The sequence below is a fragment of the Mytilus galloprovincialis genome, chromosome 14 (genome assembly GCF_965363235.1).
Source record: "Mytilus galloprovincialis chromosome 14, xbMytGall1.hap1.1, whole genome shotgun sequence".
Classification (NCBI taxonomy): Eukaryota; Metazoa; Mollusca; class Bivalvia; order Mytilida; family Mytilidae; genus Mytilus; species Mytilus galloprovincialis.
Window position 1 is genome coordinate 13,005,591 of NC_134851.1, and position 25,587 is coordinate 13,031,177.

Here is a 25,587-nt window from a genome sequence, read left to right on the forward strand (position 1 = left end):
TCAAATAGAAGCTGTAAATATATACTTTCATCTGGATTCTTCTACTCACAGTCAATTATTTCAATTCAAAAGCAAACGCAAATTCAGCAACAATCTTTTGGTGACCCGGCAGTAAGCGGTCTTAGGTTCATGTATTGCTTTTCTTATTTTAAAGAAAGCAACTTGTTTTCTCTTTAATTATTTTTAGTCATTTTATAGTAATATGTACATTCCTATCTAACATAATATTTATTCATTTTGTACATGGTGGTCCCATTTTGATAAGCCGTAGATTTTTACACTAAGGTTCATTGTATTTTTGCCCTTTTTGAAGTTGTAGTTTTAGCATTTTTAATACGTTTCCATTGCACATGCACTTGTTTTGGGGATTGTCAGCCCACCATCTGTTGAAGTGGTGGACTCTGGGATTGCGTTTAACTTTCTCCCATGAGTCAAGAATTTTTGCAATGCAAAAGCCTTTTCTTTCTCCGATTTAATCTACCATAGAGCTTTTGTGCATTCTCGGTGTGCATTGAAAATGGCTTACTGAGGAGCTTAGCTCAACTTGAAGTCTCCATGTTTAGTCCAGTCAATCTAGCATAAATTTGAAAGTTATTTTCTTTTGCATATTCTTTTAATATTTATTGCAGTAATTAATTTTAATTAAAAAAATATGTTTTCTTGTCGCTAAATAGTTTCTTGTCGCTTCTTGTCGCTAAAATAATTCTTCTTGTCGCTTCTTGTCGCTTGCTGACGCTTCTTGTCGCTAACATTCTTGTTGTCGCTAATTAGTGAGACCGGAAATTACAAACACTTTAAATGAAAAGATACGAGGTGTTCCAAGTAAGAACATGGAGTCCCTGTTGAAAGGTTCTACATCACGTCTATTATCCTATATCAAACTCAATTGGATAAAAAAATCCACATATCGCAATTGTAGTTTTTTAGCTTGTCGTGGATATATCGAAAAAGCTTTAGAACAAGCTAAATCCAATGACATTGATTTTGTTCCATATCGCATAAGAGGATATGTACTTGGAAACAAATTTTCGAATGCTAATGTAGACATAGAACAATATTTAGAAGATGTTGACGGGTGTGTAAGGGACCCATCATCGGTAACTAAAATGGAGCTAGAAAATGGAAATGTTTTTACCAGTTCTTTAAAATTCAGTGCATTATATCATAAGGCATTCGAGAGTTTGGAAAGAAAATATAAAAATGAAGAAAATAAACTTGAATTCATCAACGATGAGATATTGCAGTTTGCCATTCAGTCTTTTGTCAGTGGTTTTTTGGTTCAAAAAGGTAAATAATGAGATATTCATCACCATGTGGAATGGTATTTGTCTTCATATAGCAACTTTAACATGTTTAAGTAAAGATTTGTGTCTAATCTGAGGGCAAGATATTCATGATTTTGTTTTTTCTCTTTTCAAAATGACCAAATCTAACACATTTGCTTCATGAAAAGTTGGCAGAACTGAGAGGGTAGGTAAACATAATATAGTGGAGTCCCCAGTAGCCAGTGTCCTTGAGGCCGGTGATATAGTGCATTACCAAAACCTGATTTCGTAGTATCAGCAATGTTAGGCAGCAACCATTTGATTTTCTGGGCAGGGGGGGGGGGGGGGGGGGGGGGGGGGGGGTGGCTATGGTTTTTTTTGGAAAAAAAAGTGTGTTTCCAGTTTTTGGTGAAAAAAATAATTTGTTTTGGACCCTGAGAAAAAAAAATTGTTTGTTTCACCCTCAGCTGCCACTATATGTAATGCTAAAAGTGAAAGAAAAAAATTGTTTACGGTTTGTCGCTAAAAAAATAGATTGTTCTTCGCCAAAGGCGAAAAAAAAAGTTTGCACAGAAAAAAAATTCATAGCCCCCCCCAGAATATCAAATGGTTGCTGCCTTAGTCATGTTAGTGACAGTTCATGAATCATGGTGTTACACAAATAGAATCGTTCTTGTAATTATTTTAGTCTTTTTTTTTAAGCAATTTGTATTTCAATGAAGTGGGGTTTAATTCAAAATGCAAAGGGCTATTAGAGCACCATTAGACATGTTAGAGCTTTAAGACAATACTTGCCGTCCCCTGTTGTACATTACAATTCTGTTGTCATTGTAAACTATTTCCAGTATCTCTTCTCTGAAATCTTGTCAAATCGGCACCTGGTTAAATCGGCACTTGGTCAAATCGGCACCTACATGTAGTATAGTGAAACGGTACCTAGTCAAATTGGCACCTGGTTAAATCGGCACTTGATGTAGTCAATTCGGCACCCATGTAAAATTTGTTTAATATATATATGTTGTGTACAAGATGTAACTTTCTGTACACGTTATAAGTTTTTGACACACATTTTCTTAAACCAAGTGATACAAGTTTATCTTTAAAAATGTTCTAGTTCAATCTTTAATCAAATTTATATAGAACCTAACATTTCATGCTATTATCCTTGTCCTCACAATAGAAATGAGGATACGTAATGGTTTAAATTCTAACTATAATTTTCTCCTGATACCACATGTATCCATAAAAAGTCTTTTTGTGGTCTAATAATGTTTTTGTATTAATTCTCACTTTTAGATTGTATCATATAGTTGTGAAAATATGACAAATATATGCGAAACAAAAGCCGGTGTTTCATTGTGTTTTCACAATGTACTTGATTAAAGTTATTAATTAATTCAATCTTTTAGAAAACTTATCAAAACATCAGTCACCTAATGTTGAGAAAACTTTTAATGATTATAAACTTTTGTATTTTTACTGCGTGATGCTTTTTAACATGTAATGCATGATAAAATCCAACCCCCAAAATAGATCATGATCAAATTTATACCTTTTTTAGAATCATTTATAAATAATCTATTATGCTAGTATACTTAAATTACTAACTTAGCATAATAGTCCCAGTCCCTTATATGAAATAATATTGGATGCTGAATTGACTTTGAATAGGTGCTGATTTGACCAGATGCCGATTTACATGTAACCAGGTGCCGATTTGACTTTTTCTATGGGTGCCGATTTGACTTGTACCCTCTTCTCTGAAACTACTGGGCCAAATACATGTACCTCTAAACTTAAAGTGAATGTTCCTTAGGCAGCAACCATTTGATTTTCTGGGGGGGGCTATGGTTTTTTTTTCTGTGCAAACTTTTTTTTTCGCCTTCGGCGAAGAACAATCTATTTTTTTAGCGACAAACCGAAGACAATTTTTTTCTTTCAATTTTAGCATTACATATAGTGGCAGCTGAGGGTGAAACAAACAATTTTTTTTACTCAGGGTCCAAAACAAATTATTTTTTTCACCAAAACCTGGAAACAAACTTTTTTTTCCAAAAAAAACCATAGCCCCCCCCAGAAAATCAAATGGTTGCTGCCTTAGGGTATCTACATGTAGTTTATAAATTGTATCCAAAATTTTGATCCATTGAAAAACATGGCCACCATGGCTAAAAAATAGAAAATAGGGGTCAAATGCAGTTTTTGGCTAAAAAAAAAAGAAAAAAAAAGCATTTATAGAGCAAATCTGACAAGGGGTAAAAATGTTCAACAGGTCAAGATCTATCAGCTCTAAATCAAAGGGAACAACTCTTTGTTGGGTTGCTGCCACTAAAATGGTTATTTTAAGGAAATTTTGCAGTTTTTATACAACCCCTAAAAAAAAAAATTTGCATGGTATAATGCTATATGCACCATGATATGATGTCGTCAGTGTTTTAGTTTTTGGACAATAACTTTAGTTTAAGTGAAAAGATCTCTTAAAAATTTTAACCAGAAGATTCAATACCACAAATTAAAGGAATGTTGGGATTGATTTTTGTACTGGTACCAACAGTGTAGGAATTAGGGGCATAAAACCAGCATTTTTTGTAGTTTATGGACAATAACTTGTGTGTAATTGTATGGATCTTTCTGAAATTGTACCACAAGGTTCCATATCATAAAGGGAAGGCTGGGAAAGACCCCAAACGTTCAGGAATAAGGGGCAAAAAACTAGCATTTTTATAGTTTCCAGACAATAATAATAATAATAATAAATTCTTTCTTTAAAGAGGGTAAACACAGTTAGTTACAATCACTAATCTTCCCTGAGACCCTCATATACATGTACAATGTATGCAATACAAGTAAAAACAAAATGATAATAATAAGAGAAAAAAGCAAACATACAACATATAAACACAATTGTAAAGACATAATAGTTCAATGTACATGTACCATGATTAAAAGATATAAAACAGTTACAGATCACATGTAGTAAATAGACCTGGTATATACATTGTATATACAAATCATTAAAATCATACATTCTAAGAGTAATAGTTGCAATCATTTCTGACTGAATATTGGGACTGTCTCAAGTATTGTTTTATAATTTGTTTAAAAGAATAAGTGTTTTGCACTTTACGCATTTCATAAGGTAGTCCGTTCCATAAAACTGATCCAGAATAAGCAAAAGATTTTTTAAACAGTTCAGTTTTTATACGACCGCAAAATTTGAAAAAAATTTCGTCGTATATTGCTATCACGTTGGCGTCCTCGTGTCGTCCGAATACTTTTAGTTTTCGCACTCTAACTTTAGTAAAAGTGAATAGAAATCTATGAAATTTTAACACAAGGTTTATGACTACAAAAGGAAGGTTGGGAGTTTTGGTTCAAACAATTTAGGAATTAGGGGCCAAAAAGGGCCCAAATAAGCATTTTCTTGGTTTTCGCACTATAACTTTAGTTTAAGTAAATTGAAATCTATGAAATGTTGACACAAGGTTTATGACCACAAAAGAAAGGTTGGGATTGATTTTGGGAGTTTTGGTTCCAACAGTTTATGAATTAGGGGCCAAAAAGGGACCCAAATTAGCATTTTTCTTGGTTTTCGCACCATAACTTTAGTATTTGCAAATAGAAATCTATGAAATTTAAACATAAGGTTTATGACCATAAAAGGAAGGTTGGTATTGATTTTGGGAGTTTTGGTCCCAACAGTTTAGGAATAAAGGGCCCAAAGGGTCCAACATTAAATTTTGTTTGATTTCATCAAAAATTGAATAATTGGGGTTCTTTGATATGCCCAATACAAATGTGTATGTAGATTCTTAATTTTTGGTCCCGTTTTCAAATTGGTCTACATAAAGGTCCAAAGGGTCCATTATAATTATAATTAAACTTAGTTTGATTTTAACAAAAATTGAATCCTTGGGGTTCTTTGATATGCTGAATCTAAAAATGTACTTAGATTTTTTATTATTGGCCCAGTTTTCAAGTTGGCCCAAATCGGGGTTCAAAATTAAACTTTGTTTGATTTCATCAAAAGTTGAATAATTGGGGTTCTTTGATATGCCAAATCTAACTGTGTATGTAGATTCTTGATTTTTTGTCCTGTTTTAAAACTGGTCTAAATTACAGTCCAAATGGTCCAAAATTAAACTAAGTTTGATTTTAACAAAAAATGAATTCTTGGGCCTCTTTGATATGCTGAATCTAAACATGTACTTAGATTTTTGAATAGGGCCCAGTTTTCAAGTTGGTCCAAATCAGGATCCAAAATTATTATATCAAGTATTGTGCAAAAGCAAGAAATTTTCAATTGCACAGTTACATGTATAAATTCAGCAATAGCAAGAAATTTTCAATTGCACAGTATTGTGCAATAGCAAGAAATCTTTAATTGCACAGTATTGTGCAATAGCAAATATTTTCAATTGCACAGTATTGCACAATAACAAGAAATATCTAATTGCACACTATTGTGCAATAGCAAGAAATTCCAATTGGATTTCAATTGGAGTTATCTTTCTTTGTCCAGAATAGTAGTTGAATCAACTTAAATCATTGTTTTATACAATATACATGATATACAATGTATATTCACTTTTACTACCAACTGATAGATTAAAACAATCTTTACCATTCAGTCATTGTCAGTGATAACAAGCACTTTTTTTACATTTTAATATATTATGATGTATTTAAATGAGTAGTTATTGTTGCAAACTTCATTAGAAATTTGAATTCAGATCAGTTTTGAAATAAGGGAAAGGGGGATCTGAAGAAAAAATGGGGTGGGGTCAATTTTTTTCATTTCAGATTTCATAAATAAAAAGAAAATTTCTTCAAACATTTGTTTGAGAGTATTTATATTCAACATGTTCAACAGCATAGTGAATTGCTCAAAGGAAATTTTTTTTTAAAGTTCATTAGACCACATTCATTCTGTGTCAGAAACCTATGCTGTGTCAACTATTTAACCACAAACAAACAAACAAATAATTTATTAGAGTCTCACCTCTTTAAAACATTTGATATACAACACAATATAATATTAACAATTTATAAAAGACCCACTCTAAAAAGAGTTATGAGAGACTGTAAAAATACAGATTAAAATACATTTATATTACATCTACATGTATTACATATATATATCAATATATCTTAGCATAAAACACCATACTATTAAAAACACTTATACAAAAGAAAACAAACAACATTATAAAAACTTATTACGAGTATAAAATACAATTTCTCTTAAAAAGTACTTCATGGCAGATTTTGGCTGTAAAATAAAAAACTCTATCATCATGAAACATAAATAAAAACTTTTCTTCATTACTTAAATTACTAAAACTACTTTCTATATTACATACACTGTTAAAAAATATCGTTCACAGATCTCCATATTCTGGGCATTATAATAAAACATGTTTTTCATCTTCAATTATATTCAAATCATTTTTTCTACAATTAAAACATAACCTTTCATTTAAATCTATACCTTCATATTTGCCAGTTTCAATTTTAATCGGAGCAACACCTGCTCTAAATTTAGCATATGCACTTCTATATTTACTGGGCATAGTAATACTTAAATATTTTTCTGTACAATAATTTGATTTAAATAACCTGTAAGTGTGAAGCTCATTTGCATATTTTTGCAAATACACAAAAATTAAGACATTTTCTGAAAACAATTCAGCATGTTAAGTGTTGAGGTCTAAATTAAAGGGTCCAAAATTAAACTTTGTTCCATTTAAAAAAAAAATGAATTGTTGGGGTTCTTTGATATGCTGAATCTGAAGATGTAATCAGACTTTTTGATCTTGATTGATTGGTGTTCTTTCATTTGTCTTTTCTGTGCATGATTGCAATCTAACTGTGTTTTAAAGTTTTGATTGTTGGCCCGTTTTTCAAAAGTTAACTGGTCCGCATTTAACATGTTAATGTCCAAAGTATCCATAATTAAACTTTAAGTTTGATTTTAACAAAAATGAATTCTGGTGGTTATTTCATGTATTTGACAAAATGTTTGATATGCTGAATCTTAGCATATAATTATATATATATATCAGATTTTTGTTTTAGGCACAGTTTTAAAGTCGGTTGCAATTGGGGTCCAAACTTGTAAAAAATGTAAAACAGATCACTTTAAGTTTTGAAGTTTAAATTTTGAAGAAAAAAAACTGATTTTCCAGTGCTATTGACAAATACTAGAAACTATTACATGTAGTTTTTAATATACAGATAAGAAAAATATTACAAATCAAAGAAAAAGGTTGATTTTACTAATGAACATGATAAATGATTATCCGAATGTCCTAGGCTACTGCAGAGTTATGGAAAGCCAACAGGGTCAAAATTCTTACTTCGTAACTTGTCAATTTGTAACTTGTAACTGTGTGATTTGTCAATTTGTATATTGCTGTTTTGTAACTTGCCGATTTGTTAAATGTCGATTTGTATATTGTATATTTGTATATTGATGTTTTGTAACTTGTCGATTCGTTAATTGTCAATTTGTATATTGCTGTTTTGTAACTTGTCGATTTGTTAAATGTCGATTTGTATATTGTCTATTTGTATATTAATGTTTTGTAACTTGTCGATTCGTAAATTGTCAATTTGTATATTGATGATTTGTAACTTGTCGATTTGTTAATTATATAAATGTCGATTTGTATATTGTCTATTTGTATATTAATGTTTTGTAACTTGTCGATTCGTAAATTGTCAATTTGTATATTGATGATTTGTAACTTGTCGATTTGTTAATTATATAAATGTCGATTTGTATATTGTCTATTTGTATATTAATGTTTTGTAACTTGTCGATTCGTAAATTGTCGATTTGTATATTGCTGTTTTGTAACTTGTCGATTTGTTAAATGTCGATTTGTATATTGTCTATTTGCATGATTTGTATATTAATGTTTTGTAACTTGTCGATTCGTAAATTGTCAATTTGTATATTGCTGTTTTGTAACTTGTCGATTTGTTAAATGTCGATTTGTATATTGTCTATTTGCATGATTTGTATATTAATGTTTTGTAACTTGTCGATTTGTTAAATGTCGATTTGTATATTGTCTATTTGCATGATTTGTATATTAATGTTTTGTAACTTGTCGATTCGTAAATTGTCAATTTGTATATTGCTGTTTTGTAACTTGTCGATTTGTTAAATGTCGATTTGTATATTGTCTATTTGTATATTAATGTTTTGTAACTTGTCGATTCGTAAATTGTCAATTTGTAGATTGATGATTTGTAACTTGTCGATTTGTTAATTATATAAATGTCGATTTGTATATTGTCTATTTGTATATTAATGTTTTGTAACTTGTCGATTCGTAAATTGTCAATTTGTATGTTGATGTTTTGTAACTTGTCGATTTGTTAAATGTTAATGTGTGAAATGTCAATGTGTGAAATGTCATCGTTGTATTATGCTAACGATCATTATGACGACAGATGGCGCTCAGTTTCTTCTACGGTGTATAAGCCTCCTGTAAGAAGGAGCACCGGCAAATGGAATATATACCAATGTTATTTAAATCAATTATGTAAAGCACATTTATATAAAAGAAAACAAAAAGATAAATACATTGTTTGTTTTATATACCATGTATATCAGGGTCTCGCTTTTATTTAGACTTTACTGTACTGGTCACCAAACCTGGGATGGGATAGCATAGATGTGTCACTGTCCTCGAACGGGCCTCCTTATCAACTTCGCAAATATATTTATGTCACTTGGCAGGAAACTTATACTTAATATTTAACCGGGTCAAAATAAGACTAAATACATGAAATATAAGACAGTGCTGGAAAATTTATACTATTAGTGTCCTTGGCATCAAATTTTGAACTAAATGTATCATGAATGGGAGAAATGGTTTGACACTCATTATTCCTTAATATTATAATCTCAATATAAAATTTTCAGAAAAGAATGCAATTCTCTAATGATGTTTTAATACAAGAAGCAAATAGACGAACAATCTTTATTTATTTGGCTCCTGAGTAATGAAGATAAAATATGTCACAGTTTATTATATCATATTTGAACTTTTGCAAAGACAAACTGAATGTTTTTTTTTTTAATGAGTTACTTGATTAATGTATACTATATATTAAAACTGTATTGAATATGAACTATTTTGTAATAAAATCTAAAGGAACCAGAAACTAAACGAGGACCTAAATTGGACTACCAATATTTCCAAAAATGCAACGTAGTCAAGAAGTCAAAATTAACACTAGGATTCCTGATAAGAAAGTTTTTCAGTGCTATGGAGCCAGACAATTAAAAAAAAACTCGTCCAAAAAAGGACAACCAATTGCTGCCAAGTGCCCGATTGAACAATTATCAGTCAAGAAACGTATTGAAAAAATTGCATATCAAGAACTTCAAAAAGTGTTTTGAGATCTCAACGAGCAAAATACCACAATATTCCAACTTATTTTTCGTAAAAACAGTATTCGAGTGGAACCACCTTGAAGAAACTGTAGTGCGCAAACCGCGAGCGTTGACAGTCGTTCAGAAACTGCTCTCGTGCATCGTCAATACATCGACGGCGCTCTGTCTATTGTTGTATTAAAGCCGGTTTTTTTTTATCCACAACGTTTTCCTACAGATACATATACAAATCTAGAATGATCATGGTACTAGATCGAAATATATTAGGAGGTTTTCCCTCTGGATAGTTTGTTAATGACCATGATCGTAAAACTATGAAACTGTTTATTTTTTACTACACTCGTCACCTACTTAAAATTGATAATGGAAATGGGGAATGTGTCAAAGGGACAACAACCCGACCTGGGATCATGGTTGACTGCTGGACAGAAGAGCCAGGCGGAATACAGCATGGTTTGTCAATTGCGTTAGGATTATATTGTTACGAATTCATTGCAAATGATTTTTTATTTTACATGACATGCACATTTAAAATCTTTTAGCTTTATTGATTAACATCGTGAATCATTTCAGTTCATTAACGATCCGATCGACAAAATATAAGATAGATTTGGTAAGGTTGCCGGGCTATAAGGAGGTGTGTCACCGGGTGGGGATCACATCGGGAATACTAGGTGTTAATAAGCAGCTGTTACGATCGAGGGACTCGTGAATATTTTGATCTTTTTGGTTGTAAATTTTTATAGAACGGGAATCTGGTAGCGGCAATTTCTAAGCTTCTTGACCAGAAAAAAATCAGTAGGCATGTGTATCAATATATATATATATGTCAGCCCTTTCCCCTCCTGTCAGAATAAAATGAACCGATAATAGCATTTTAGGATTAATAGATACGTTTATTACTAGAAACTTGGTTTTCCAGTAATGATGTAGCCTTTTATAGCTGACTATTTGGTATTTTGTTTTCTCATTGTTGAAAGCCGTAGGTTGCCTATACTTGCTTACATCGACTTTATTTGAACTTCGCTTTGGTGGATAGTTGTCTCATTGTCAATCATACGGTTTATTACCACATCTCCTTATTGTATTTACCTTACAGTCGTTATATTCCACGGACCAACGACTATTTCAATTACCTCGCAATTAGGAGAGATCGATTACGTCGAGGGACTTGACTAGTCGGGATGTATTTTTATAGTTTCCGTTCTCGAACGAAAGTCCACGTCAGTAAATAAAATAAAACTGGGGTCCTGTAAACATGCAATTTTCATTTTGCTTTCTTTAAGACACATTTGCTGTAATTGATTGATTAAAATTACTTAGGTATATATATTCCATATGGAGGTGCTCCTACTTACAGGAGGCTTATAAGACGAAGAAGAAACCGAGCGCCATCTGTCGTCATAATGATCGTTAGCATAATACAACGATGACATTTCACACATTGACAAATCACGCATTGACATTTAACGAATCGACAAGTTACAAAACATCAATATACAAATTGACAATTTACGAATCGACAAGTTACAAAACATTAATATACAAATAGACAATATACAAATCGACATTTATATAATTAACAAACCGACAAGTTACAAAACAGCAATATACAAATTGACAATTAACGAATCGACAAGTTACAAAACATTAATATACAAATAGACAATATACAAATCGACATTTAACAAATCGACAAGTTACAAAACAGCAATATACAAATTGACAAATCACACAGTTACAAGTTACAAATTGACAAGTTACGAAGTAAGAATTTTGACCCCGTTGGCTTTCCATACAGAGTAGGCAACCTGTCAATAAATTATAAACTACAGAGTCAAAAGTCTGTGTATATATATATGAAAATAGTCTAACATACATGTACATTTACAAAAAGAGTGCCTAATGGTCATGATGTTAATATACATGTAAATATTATTTATATTACAGAACATCATGAGAGATGCCTTAGGTCTGTTCTTGAAACCAATGAAGAGAGAAAAATTACTGTGCTATTAGCAAACCATTTATTTTCAAGACTTGTTGCTACCACTCCAGGAAATACGTACTTCATTACTAATGACCATTTTAAGAAATTTGAGTTATGTCCTTGTGCAGATCAATGTGGTGACAAGATATGGTATGGTAATTCTGGAATAGGTAAAATAGTATTTTTTATGGTGTGCATGAACAAATGATGTATAGTATTAATTATAAACAACATATATATTCTTCTCAGAATTGAATAAGAGTACTAGTACTAGTGGGTCTCAGCTTCACAAGCGAAATGTGTATGAAAAGTAAGGGTTTAAGCTAAGGCCACCTTTAATTTTGCCTACCCATGCCTTGCTGTTTGGGTAGGGAGGTAGGATTTTTATTTGTAAGGGGTCATTTCATAGACAAGAAAACCTGAGAGCAGTAAAAAATATTTTTCAAAACTTAGAAACTATTTGTGTCATTTGTATTTCATGTATTTCTTTATTAGTAATTTTAAATGATTCTGAAGCTCTATGATGACAAAATCATCTACATGATTACGAGAAGGACATGAAATATTCAGGTTAAACTTTGTTAAATTTCATCAGTCATTGAACAATATTAATACACATATCACGTTTATTTTTAGGCAGTTAAGTTACCTTATGCGAGCACCCTGGATTTGTGTTCTACCCAATAAATTCTGAAATACGTGCCATTGTTATCATCTAGCTGGCTACTATATTATTTATAACTTATTGGACAGTTTTTTCATACTTTTCATTCTGGATTACAAAAAATATGACCAGAAAAACCTTAAATGATCGTCGATTTTCCCAAAAGTTTTGAAGTTGCACATAGGAAGTAGAGCACATTAGGAATCCTTATGTAGTTTATTCTCCCCTGAGCTTTTGGCCAAGATGTCAAAGAACTAATGTATGAAATATTTAATCGCCAAAAATCTCTAAAGACAAGTAGTTAAGATTTCCATAATTGCAAAAGTCGTAGGAATATTGTTTGTCGTCAATACGTAGTCATCTACGTCAGTAGTCTATTAATATATTTCAACTGATCACGCTGTTGGCGGCAATTTTGAATTAGAAGTTGATATTTTCGTATCTTTTAAATTTGGACGCAGGTATTCAAATTAGCGGTGGTCCGAGGTCTGCGACCTTCCACATTTGCAGTCGGACTTACTACTTGGTTACTAGCTACGCCCGACATGCCCGACGGACCTTGAAAGAAAATAAAAAATAACTTTGCAAACATTTTTACCAAAGTTTCCTAATAAACGATCTCAAACTTATTTTCACCATTACTATTCATGGCATCGATGTTCAAATTGTTCAATCGCTAGCTTTATACAGAAAATCGCCGACAAATAATGTGTAAATCCGAGTAAAATCGTATCTCACTGTCTGTCAAAAACAACATCGAAAAAAAAAATGGCTGCCGAGAGAAGACAATTACAATATCGGATCCGATTCCGGAAGCGGATAAGGGTAATCCCGGGTTTTGGATATCAACTGAAAAAATCCAGACAGGTGACAAAATACATCTATGCATGGTAAATAAATATAAACACTAGAATTGAAAACCAACAGATATATGTAAAAGAAAGAAAAAGCAGAAAATATTTTGTACACCAATTTTAATGTCAAAATCCATTACAACGTGACCGTGATCTGGGAACAGTTTATCTAACAATATATATGTTCCTGGTAACAGTATAAGTTTTCTTCATCAGTGATAAATGTTGGTAATGCATATTAGATGCTTTTCAAGTTAAGCATATTACTGCAATTTCAAGGGGTATTTTTTTCTTCTCAATTTTGATAGGTCAGTTAAAATAGCTGAAAGTTTCTTATATAAAAAAAAAGAGATCTGGTATGATTGCCAATGAGACAACTATCTATAAGAGACCAAAATGACAAAGACATTAACAACAATAGGTCATCGTACACCCTTCAACAATGAGCAAAGCCCTAACCGCATAGTCAGCTATAAAAGCTATAAAACAAGTCAAACGAGAAAACTAACGGCCCTATTTATATAATTTTTTTTAACAAAAAACAAATATGTAACACAAAAACAAACGACAACCATTGAATAACAGGCTCCTGACATGGGACAGGCACAAATAGTGCAACTATATTATATGATACCTGAATGTAAGCAAATCATTTAATATATAGGTGGAGTCCATTGGGCCACTCTACCTCCTCCTGTTTGATAACTTTGAAACAGATGAGATCCCCACCCCTCAACCATATACATTCATGTATGAGACTAAATAACTAATCAAATGAAAAATAGGGGAAGTCCCTAGGGTCACCCCACCCCCTCATATTTTAGAACTTGGAAACAGTCGAGATCCCCACCCCTAAACCATATTTATTCATGTATGGGACAATATATATATAATCAAATGAAATATAGGGGGAGTCCCTGGGGGTCACCCCACCCCTCCTGTTTGAGAACTTGGTAACGGTCGAGATCCCCACCCCTAAACCATATATCTTCATGTAGGGGACAATATAACAAATCAAATGAAATATGTAGGGGGAGTCCCTAGGGATCACCACACCCCTCATATTTGAGAACTTGGAAACGGTCGAGATCCCCACCCCTAAACCATATATATTCATGTATGGGACAATATAACCAAATCATATGAAATATAGGTGGAGTTCGTGGGGCCACTCTTCCCCTTCCGGTTTGAGAATTTGAAAACGTTTGAGATCCCCAATCTTAAACCATATATATTCATGTACAATTATGTATGGGACAATATTACAAATCAACGGAATGATAAGAGGGTCCCTATGGTCACTGTAAACCCTCCTGTTTGAGAACTTGGAAACATTCGAGATCCTCAACCCTAAACCATATTTATTCATGTATGGGACAATATAACTAATCAAATGAAATATAGGGGGATTCCCTGGGGGTCACTCCACCCCTCCTGTTTGAGAACTTGGTAACGGTCAAGATCCCCACCCCTAAACCATATATATTCATGTATAGGACAATATAACAAATTATATGAAATATAGGTGGAGTTCGTGGGGCCACTCTACCCCTTTCTGTTTGAGAATTTATAACGGTCGAGATCCACAATGATCTTAAATAATATATATTTATGTATGGGATAATATTACAAATCTTATAATGGGGTCCCAATGGTCACTGTACACCCTCCTGTTTAAGAACTTGGAAAAATTAGAGATCATCACCCCTTAACCATATATACTCATGTAAAAGACTATATAACAAATCAAATGAAATATAGGGGAAGTCCCTGTGGTCACCCTACCCCTCATGTTTAAGAACTTGGAAACAGTTGGGATCCCCAACTCTAAATTAAATGAAATATAGGGGGAGTCCCTGCAGTCACCCCACCCCTCCTGATTGAGAAATTGGAAACAGTCCAGATCCCCACCTTTAAATTAAACCATATATATTCATGTATGAGAACTAATCAAATGAAATATAGAGAGAGTCCTTAGGGTCACCCTACCCACTCCTGTTTGATAAATTAGAAACAGATGAGATCCCCACCCCTCCAGTGGCGTAGCTTGCCTTCTGTTTATACCGAGGCATGGGGTCAGGGGGGCGCACCCCCTGAAGCTATAGAGGTTTTTACGATCTGAACAAGAAAAAATCGTTAAAAAATAGTTGCTGTTCAATGTTATTTCATCATAATAATGTTAATTATGCCTTACTATTATCTATACTCAAATCTATAAAAATAACAAAATACGACGGTGAAGGTATCACATTAAACAACCAATGAAAAGTCCTGACTTGCTAGCAGTTACAGAAAGCAGGAACATATATACATATATATGTATATTGACATACTGTTCCCAGCAGAAAGCCAGCTCAAATGCCTAATGTCTCCCAATATATTTCCAAGCCGTAGTACACTCTAATATAGTTGGCTGTACATCACACGTCATATCACAAGAAATCATGACCTTGCTCGGTGGATAAAGGAAACCTGTACAAAATGTTCAATACAGACCCAAAAAAAACGCAAATATTAAGGTTTATTTGTAATAAGTTTTGTGATGATAATTTGTTTGGTCGTAGGTCACGAATCAACGAATCAGATAATCCCCACAAAATGACTGCTGGATTGAACAAACAAATTTCAGGATAAACAAGGAGAAAAACATATGCTACATGTAAAGTGTAGCAATTAAGGCACTTGTTTTAGTGGTGTATTCCTTCGAAGGTCTTGAAATTACATATTGAATGATTTGTAACTTTTTTTTTCATTCACGATGAACATGACAACCGGCGAATAACTAACATTTACTGTATTCTGAAGTCTTCATTATAAATGAACAGTATTTGGTTGATTTTTTTTATATATAAACTGACATTATGTATTAACTAACAGACCTATTTCTCTGGAATTAGTGATTCCTTTAAATATTTTAAATTCCCTGCTTGTGAAAACGTACTATGAATTTAAAATAGCGAGAATAAAACTTGTGAACCACATCTTATAAATTATTTTCTGTGCACTATAATGTATAAATGTAAATGCATATTTTGTTTTGTTTAGTACCAAAGTCAATGAACATAGTCGTAGGGGAACATGTCAACACTTATAAATGAGGGTTAGAATGCTTAGAATGTGATTATCAAATATTTATTTTTTAATCATTGTCGCCCATAATTTGATTTTCCTTTATTTTATAATTTAGCACCATTTTAAATCCATATTCTTTCAAATTTAAATTAATTTCAGAGCCGATATTTCTGTTTTCTTAAAACCTCACCCAGGCCCTCATATACAATGTACTAGAAATTATTCTGACACAAAATTAACTAATTGACCTAATTCAATGGTAAAGTGATTTAATCGGGAGACTCGTGAGTTGCATCCTCATCTATTCTACTCACTGTTTTCGCTTGCAATGGGGTAGGACAAAATAAATCTGTTGTCGATTTCCTTTGACTCTGACAAACTTGAATTACAGAAAACTACCGTAAAGGGTATTTCCAAGTAGAGGAGGGAAAATTAATTCAAATGTTCCCATAAGTCTTTAATAATTCGTAAAATGTATGAATCAATAACCGCGTCAACAAGACATATCAAGTTGCTACATTATTGTTTAGTAGCCAGTTTGCTGCAATAATCATTTAAAAGAAAATACAGTGAAGGAAAATATTTTTTTTATTTTTTTTTACTACAAGCAGTTGCCTCGGTTGCCTCAACGTAAGCTACGCCCCTGCCCTCAACCATATATATTCATGTATTGGACAATATAACATATCAAATGAAATATAGCGGAAGTCACTGGGGTCCTTCAACCCCTCCTGTTTGAAAACTTGATAACGGTCGAGATCCCCACTCATAAACCATATATATTCATGTATGGGACAATATAAAAAATCAAATGAAAAATAGGGGTAGTCCCTAGGGTCACCCCACACCCTCTTGTGTGTGTTTTGGGAACTTGTAAGAGAGTAAGATACCAACGCCTAAACCATATTCATTCCTGTTTGTCATTTCAAAAAAGATTGAATGACATACAAGGTCAATCTCATAGGCGACACATATGCATATCACTTTGCTAGACCCTAACACCTGTCATTTTATTCCAAACTTAGACATCATGGACTTGGGGTGAAGGTGGGAGTCATTTACATTTACTATGGACAGGTCAGTCAGACCTCATCATTGATCCCTGTAGTAGTAAACATTTGTCTGATTTGTGTCTCATAACTTTTGTACTGTACAACACAAACTCAGTTTTCTTTCCAGGGAAGCAAGTCCATTCATACTTTTACAAGCTCGTACTAAAGTCTAAAGTCAACTTGAACTACTAACAGTCAACTAATACGAACAATTACGATCAACTAGAAGAACTGCAATCATTGCAAATTTGTACCACTGCTGACTCATGAAAGACTCATGACCATTCGTGGACATGTGCATTGCTATTGAAACCCTTGATAAAATATGAATTATTTGCCTTAATGATTAATTCATTAAATGAACATAAATGTACAATTATGTATGAATGTTTAATGTTTGTTCTTTTAAATCTTTAAAAAAAAAGTTGAAGCAACATTGCCACAGTTTTCATAATTATGTTTGCCTTGGTTTTTGGTTAACTGCCTACAGTGCTTACAGCGCTTTGATTTTTTATATATAGAGATTGCTTTATCTATATACATGATATGGACCATAATTTGCTATTGGGCTCCGTTTCCTATAACTATAGAAAAGTGATAGAATGTGAATTACTGTAAGAAAAGTTGTAACTACATCTAAAGATGCCATTATTTTTATCAACATACAAGTGTATGCTACTCTTCCCTAGATGAAAAATTGAAATATACGAATTTCAAAGATTCTACAACCGTATTTTTGTGTCCTTTCTCGCATTACTTTTTGCTTCCAAAGAGCATAACGCTGACTGATTTATAGATAATCGTCACCGGCAAATTCGTAACTTTTGCTTTCAAATAACAAAGAACATCGACCAATAAGAATAGTGAGAAGAAAATGCTGAGAACTATAAGTATTTATGTAGCAGATGTAAGAACAGTGGCGTGATTTTTGTGTCCGATTTCGTAACGCAAATTTTAGATGATGTAATCTGCTTTGTTGCAATAGAATTCTTAAAAACAATATGCAAATATGAACTCTCGCGAGATGTTCAAACAGGTAAATCAGAGATGATTTACATTCTTGTTTTGATCTTCGTAATAATTAAGTAAGAAAATGACGTTATCGTTATGCGTTACATTTCACACGAAACAGAAGTCCAGTTATTTATTAAAATTGTTTTTGTCCTTAAGTTCTAATCATTTCCGGTCATACGTGAAACATGTGACTAACATGTGATAACGCCATTACGGCCGGATGTACGAAATACTAGGTCTAAACATTGTTTGTGTTTCCAACGGGATGTTAGCAAACATATACTGTAGACTTGTTTCGTCTTGTTTAAAAGAGGAAAATACAATTGTCAAAGAGATTGCGCCGGTGGTCTGTTATTTTTCCTATGTGCATAATGTTACATACGATCCTGTGTGAAAATAAATGCCCAATGACTTGACAAAATCGATTTCATATTTGACAGACGTTAGAACACACTTCGTTTCCCGATAATGACGTGAAGAGTTCTTGGAAAAATCAATCGAAATTACGTCTCTTATCATTGTACCAATTCTCATTGGATTGATTTAACTTCAGCAGTAAATATTACTGGATATTAAGGTGAATAAATATAATTTAATAAAAAAAATACATGTTAATATACCGTTACACTTGGAATGTACAAAGTTGGCATCTTTGTCACAGTTTTTAATTAATATTTTTTATTCATGTTCTGCAAACACTTATCAGAAACGCAATAAACTTGTCAAAGGAGAAGTAAACTTTTACCATGCATGACTTGAAAGGAAGTACTTTATTGATTTTAGCCCACTAAAGTAGGTTAAAATGTGGAAACCATGTAGATGGTGTACAGGTCACAAGTATCACATTGTGCCTATTTTAAAGATTTTAATTCCAAGTTAAAAGTTTTTTTCTTTACTGGATTTAAAGAATGTCACATTGCCAATGATTTGGAATAAATTGTATATAACTGGAATATCAATTAAGAATTGAATGCTTCTTTTTGTAAATTTATTGGGGTGTAAAAGCGTTGACCGAGTACATTTTGTATGAAGCGCGGAAACGCTTCATACAAAAAATGTGCGCACGGTCAACGCTTTTACAACACTATAAAGTTACAAAAAGAAGCATTCAATACTTATAATTACATTTTTTAGCTAAGATCATGAAAACACGAATTTTATAAATTTTGTATATTATTCACCTGTGCACTTTATTGTGGGACCACGTGCTATCATGAATGAAAAGTTTTATTGAGTGATGCAATTGCTTACGGAATAACAAGTGATGTGCCGTTAGCCAATCAAAATAAAGTATTATAATGAAACATACACCTAATGTAATTATAACCAAATATAAATTTATACATTTTTTCGGCTTAAACATCAAGATACAACGATTATGGTATCCTGTATCAATGAAGAAAATATGGAAAATTCTGAATAAATTGTACTAATTGTTTTCAAAACAAGCACATATTTAGGAGTTTTATAATACTGTTGCATTTAAGATGGATTTTAAGAAAAAGTATACTGTTCAGATTATTTTAAGCAGATTTTGCAATAAAATAATAAAACTTAAAAAAATGCTTTCGGTTTCTTATGGTTTCCTGTCAGGTTTAAAAAAAACTTTAATATAACATTGAAAATAGATTTTAAATATTAACATGAAGCAAGTAACACTAGTAATGGTGTTTATTTATGCCTTTTGAATTATATTGTGCAAAATAAAGAAAATAAAGATTGGTTTCCTGTTTGGTTTCATGTCACGTAAACGGTGAATCAAAATGTATTAATTTTTTCTCGAAAAACTCAATTGTTCCATTCATACTATTCTAACACCAAAAAATTAACACAACCCACAAAATAAAAGTTAAAATTTTAGAACTTATAAAAAAGGATACAAAAAGAAACCAAAGGCCGAATACCAAATAATGGTCCATATATGACATGATTATTATAAGGTTAACTCCTAACTCAGTGGCGGATCCAGAAATTTTCATAAGTGGTGGTCCACTGACTGATTTAAGAGGGGTCATATAAGCCCCATATTTGCAACCAAATTTTTTTCCCAAAAAGGGTCAAGGTAAAAAAACTTTGGTTTCAGTTGACAACTCTGTCCTGTGGTGAAGATCATGTCCGCTCTATATCTTGAGAACCGTTATGATTTCAAAGTTTATACTTGACATCCATTTTAACCAACACCAGAGGGTGTGTCATGATGTATGTACAACTTCCTAGGTCAAAGGTCAAGGTCAAAAACTTTGGTTTCAGTTGACAACCCCATGTCCTGTGGTAAAGATCGTGTCGGCTCCATATCTAGATAACCGTTATGATTTCAAAGTTTATACTTGACACCCATTTTAACCAACACCAGAGGGTGTGTCATGATGTATGTACAACTTCCTAGGTCAAAGGTCAAGGTAAAAAAACTTTGGTTTCAGTTGACAACTCTGTCCTGTGGTGAAGATCATGTCCGCTCTATATCTTGAGAACCGTTATGATTTCAAAGTTTATACTTGACATCCATTTTAACCAACACCAGAGGGTGTGTCATGATGTATGTACATCTTCCTAGGTCAAAGGTCAAGGTAAAAAAACTTTGGTTTCAGTTGATAACCCCATGTCCTGTGGTGAAGATCGTGTCGGCTCCATATCTAGATAACCGTTATGATTTCAAAGTTTATACTTGACACCCATTTTAACCAACACCAGAGGGTGTGTCATGATGTATGTACAACTTCCTAGGTCAAAGGTCAAGGTAAAAAAACTTTGGTTTCAGTTGACAACTCTGTCCTGTGGTGAAGATCATGTCCGCTCTATATCTTGAGAACCGTAATGATTTCAAAGTTTATACTTGACATCCATTTTAACCAACACCAGAGGGTGTGTCATGATGTATGTACAATTTCCTAGGTCAAAGGTCAAGGTCAACAACTTTGGTTTCAGTTGACAACCCCATGTCCTGTGGTGAAGATCGTGTCCGCTCCATATCTAGATAACCGTTTTGATTTCAAAGTGTATACTTGACACCCATTTTAACCACCACCAGAGGGTGTGTCATGATGTATGTACAACTTCCTAGGTCAAAGGTCAAGGTAAAAAAACTTTGGTTTCAGTTGACAACTCTGTCCTGTGGTGAAGATCATGTCCGCTCTATATCTTGAGAACCGTTATGATTTCAAAGTTTATACTTGACATCCATTTTAACCAACACCAGAGGGTGTGTCATGATGTATGTACAATTTCCTAGGTCAAAGGTCAAGGTCAAAAACTTTGGTTTCAGTTGACAACCCCATGTCCTGTGGTGAAGATTGTGTCCGCTCCATATCTAGATAACCGTTATGATTTTATACTTAATACTTGACATGTTTATTAACCAACACCAGAGGGTGTGTTTTGATGTATGTACAACTTCCTTTTTCAAATTTCAAATTGACGTCTCCCAAAAATGGGTTGGATGGGGTTATTGAGGGCATGCAGCAAAGTCTTATCGTTTTTCTAATATGTAAGCTTGAAATTGCAGCGTAACTTTTTTTTGCACTCGGTGACCTTTGACCTTGACTGCATATTAAAGGTCACACGAATTAAAGAGTATTGGTGAAGGTCCCAAGTCTCTACGACTTCTGGTTCTCGAAATACAATTTTTCAAAAATTATGTTTAATTTTTCAAGGGGAATAACTCCTTATAAGGGTTAATAACAAAATGATTGTACATGTTTATTAACATTGCCATCTGTTCCTGTACATGTTGCCGTTTTCAAATCAATTCTATTTCTTATACTTTTTTGAGAAAAATGCAAAGGAAAGAAATTGTTTCAAGGGGATATAACTCTCATAGGGGATGATGAAATCCTTTGCAGCCTCATATGGTAATACATCATGATTAGATCTACCTATTGTCCAAATAAAGTCATGATATCTTTAAAAACAACGAGGGGGAGGGGGCATGTTGAAAAAAATCAATATAACGGAGATAACTTCTCAAGGGGATGATGATATCCTACAAAAGTTCATCTGGTACAATTTCATGATGAGGTCTATCGATGGTTCAAATTTGGTATTGATAACTGCAATAGAAGCTGTAGGAGGGCTTGCCAAAAAAATGCTGGAAGAAAAAAAACAAGAAAAAAACCAAGCACTAGTATCTTAATTGTTTGTAAAACAATTGAAAGAAAGGTCTTTCCTGTAAAGGTGATGTTTTGTAATGAACTTTGTACGACCTTTCGTTTGATATACGACAAGCATACCTTCTCAAACTTTTCGCTTTTAACACTTAATGACCTCATCCGCCTAAATTTTCGAGATCAGAATTATGATATATGTAACATAGAGTAGATGAGCTTTCATTTGATATGCGACAACACCGTATTCTAGAAAGGTTTTTGTTTGCACTTAATAACCCTATCCAACTAATTTTTGAAGGTCGGGAATTTGATATTTCGAATGTACACATCACGACCTTTCATTTGATATACAACAACCATATCTTAAAAGTAATTTATTTTTTGCACTCAATGACCCCATCCAACCCATTTTTGGGAGACGTCAATTTGAAATTTGAAATGCATGATTTATGTTCTTTCATTTGATATGCGACCTTACCATTTGAGAAGTTTGAATTTTTGCACTAAATGACCCCGACCATCACCCTGGGATGAAAATGAGGTTTAAAATTTTCATTTTTAAGTAGAGTTTGTTAAGACCTTCAATTTGATATATCAGATGACCCTTTTTGACAAGGTGTAAATAATGATGCAATATCAACTATATAAATAGAAGTTATGAAACTTACAAAGTCAATGCAAAACATGAAAATTTCAAATTGAATTTTTGGTGTTTTTTTCCATGGAATGTTTTTGGTATTTTGTTAAACATATAACTATGTTAACCTCTTCAATTTCTAAAACTTTTTAAGTGGTAAGCTCTTGTTGATTCAGAAATACATGCCTCCGTTCGCAAAACTTCAAACTGCAATATCTCTTAAACGACAATAGATATCTCAAATCTGTTTAATGATAAATGATCTACAGTTGAAGGACAACATTAAAGAAAAAGAATTGGGACAATTTCAAAGTTCACCAAGGTCACAACTAATCATCAAATATATGATGCAATACCAAACTTGAGAACCGGAAGTCGTAGAGACATGGGAGTAGCACCATTCAACTCAGGACCACTTGACCTTTCATTTATCACAAGGTCAAGGTCATTGCATACTGTGATGGTCAAGGTGAAATTTCATCATGACCTGACATTGACCTCAAATTGACGGTCTTGAATTACTGATCATCTTTGCAGTTTATAGTAGGTTGATATATGTTACCTTTAAAAAGATATACACAAAATACTATACTTTTAAGAATCATCCCGTTGTTACTTTTGAACAGACGGTCGGACATTTTTTGGACTTATCATATAAAATGTAGAGCTCGTCGAGAGGAACATTTTATACGCTGTATGTATGCAGCAAAGTCTGATCGTTTTCCTAATATGTAAGCTTGAAATTGCAGCGTAATTTTTTTTTGCACTCAGTGACCTTTTACCTTGACTGCATATTAAAGGTCACATGAATTAAAGATTATTGGTGAAGGTCCCAAGTCTCTTCAACTTCTTTTAACAGAAACACATGATGTTTATAGTAAGCTATGGTTGGCTGATTGAAAAAAATGAAATAAAGACATTTTTTTATTAAATAAGTTAATTGATTTTTTTCTTCAGGTTCAGAATTATTATGGTATGGTAAACCAGATATAATGGTATTTCCCCTTGGTGGAAGCTGTAGTATAGTGTTGCCTAAAGAAAAGAAAAAGGAGATGTATATTGATGAGGAAAAACAACTAATTGAAGTAAAAAAAGAATCAAAATTATTAAGGGGGCATACAAATGTTAGCCAGTTTGTGTCACAAACAGTTACATTTTCTTTTTATCAGAAAGGCTTTCAGCTTAGAAAACCCAAGTCTTTTCCTCAGATAGTTACAATGATACCAACTATTGCAATAAGTGATAAATGCTTTGATGTTTACATGTATGATACTGAAAACGATATTCTCTTAAGAAATGATGGGGATCCAATACCCTTATGGAACAATTTAGACAATCCATGTGATGCAACATTAAACATGGGTGCAGTTCTTCAGCTATGGATGCTAATTAATCACTTAAGTGTTCAACCAAATCTTTCCCCATTAGAACTTGAAAAATTGTCTTTGACATGTGGATTTGCATCTAGTTTGACTCATGAACGTTTGAGTAGGATTGAAAAAGAAGTTACAATGAGAACTAAGTTCCTTGATCATGAGATAAAGGAAATTAAAGCCCCAAAATCATCCTTTAAACGTAAACTTATAAATTCAAACAAGCCTGAGAAATATTTACCAGAACCAACAAAATAGAACTGATGGAATATGCACCATATTGGTATGACATAAATAAAAAGAATAAGATACATGTATAAGCACAAGAGTGAAAATTAAGATTTTCAAGAAAAAAATATAACAGCCCCTTTACAAATGGAAAAATAGCTAAATTTCCAACAAGTTTGCCTCAACTTAATGCTATGAAAATTATACACAATGCTTATTACCGCAGAATACAGACCAAGATTGAATTTAATTGGTGTCACTTTAAATTTTCCAGAGCTAAATTCAGAATGTAAGGATCAACCTACTGTCCAATTAAAAAAAATCGAACAACTCCTTACATGCATGAGTTACTGCCCTTAAAAGAAAATTGTATGAGCTATTAATTACACAACACATCAAAAGACATCTTTTTTATACCTTTGAGCTCTTCTACAGTAGAATGTAAAAAAAAAGCTTAGTGAATATGTTTTCAATATGTTCAAGTTTGTTTTCTAGTTTGTTAATGCATCGTTATTCAAATTTAAACATTTTGTCCATTTTAGGCATTTATCAGCATCAGTCATGTCAGTAAAACAATTTAAAAGCTAGATGAAATGTTATTGTAAGTTTTCATCAAGTTAACATGTTATATATATATAGTAAATAAGATAATATATTTTTTATTTTATGTAAGAGATAGATTGATTTTGTTTTATGTCTCTTTTAGGCTCATAGAAATAATATTCATGAAATGGCATTTTTCTGTTGCTTTTTACTTTTTTCCCAATTAAAGTTAGTCATACTGTCAGTCTGTGAAAGTATTTTTATTTATTGGTATGATTTTTTTCATGGTTAGAATAGAAGTTACATGTTCATGGAAGTGTGGTTTTTGAAAAAACAAACATTTAAAGAGTAATACAGGCATGATGAAAAGAATTGTGCT

The 25,587-nt window shown here is 32.7% G+C and overlaps 1 protein-coding gene across 1 annotated transcript; it reads left to right on the forward strand.

The window, feature by feature from the left end:
• Nucleotides 1-807: 807 nt before the first annotated feature.
• On the forward strand, nt 808-24,840 carry LOC143059464 (uncharacterized). The gene is made up of 3 exons (XM_076232966.1): nt 808-1,287; nt 11,629-11,838; nt 24,022-24,840. The coding sequence occupies exons 1-3, from the start codon at nt 831-833 to the stop codon at nt 24,693-24,695; spliced, it is 1,341 nt and encodes a 446-aa protein (XP_076089081.1). The 5' UTR covers nt 808-830; the 3' UTR covers nt 24,696-24,840.
• The last annotated feature ends 747 nt before the right edge of the window (nt 24,841-25,587 follow it).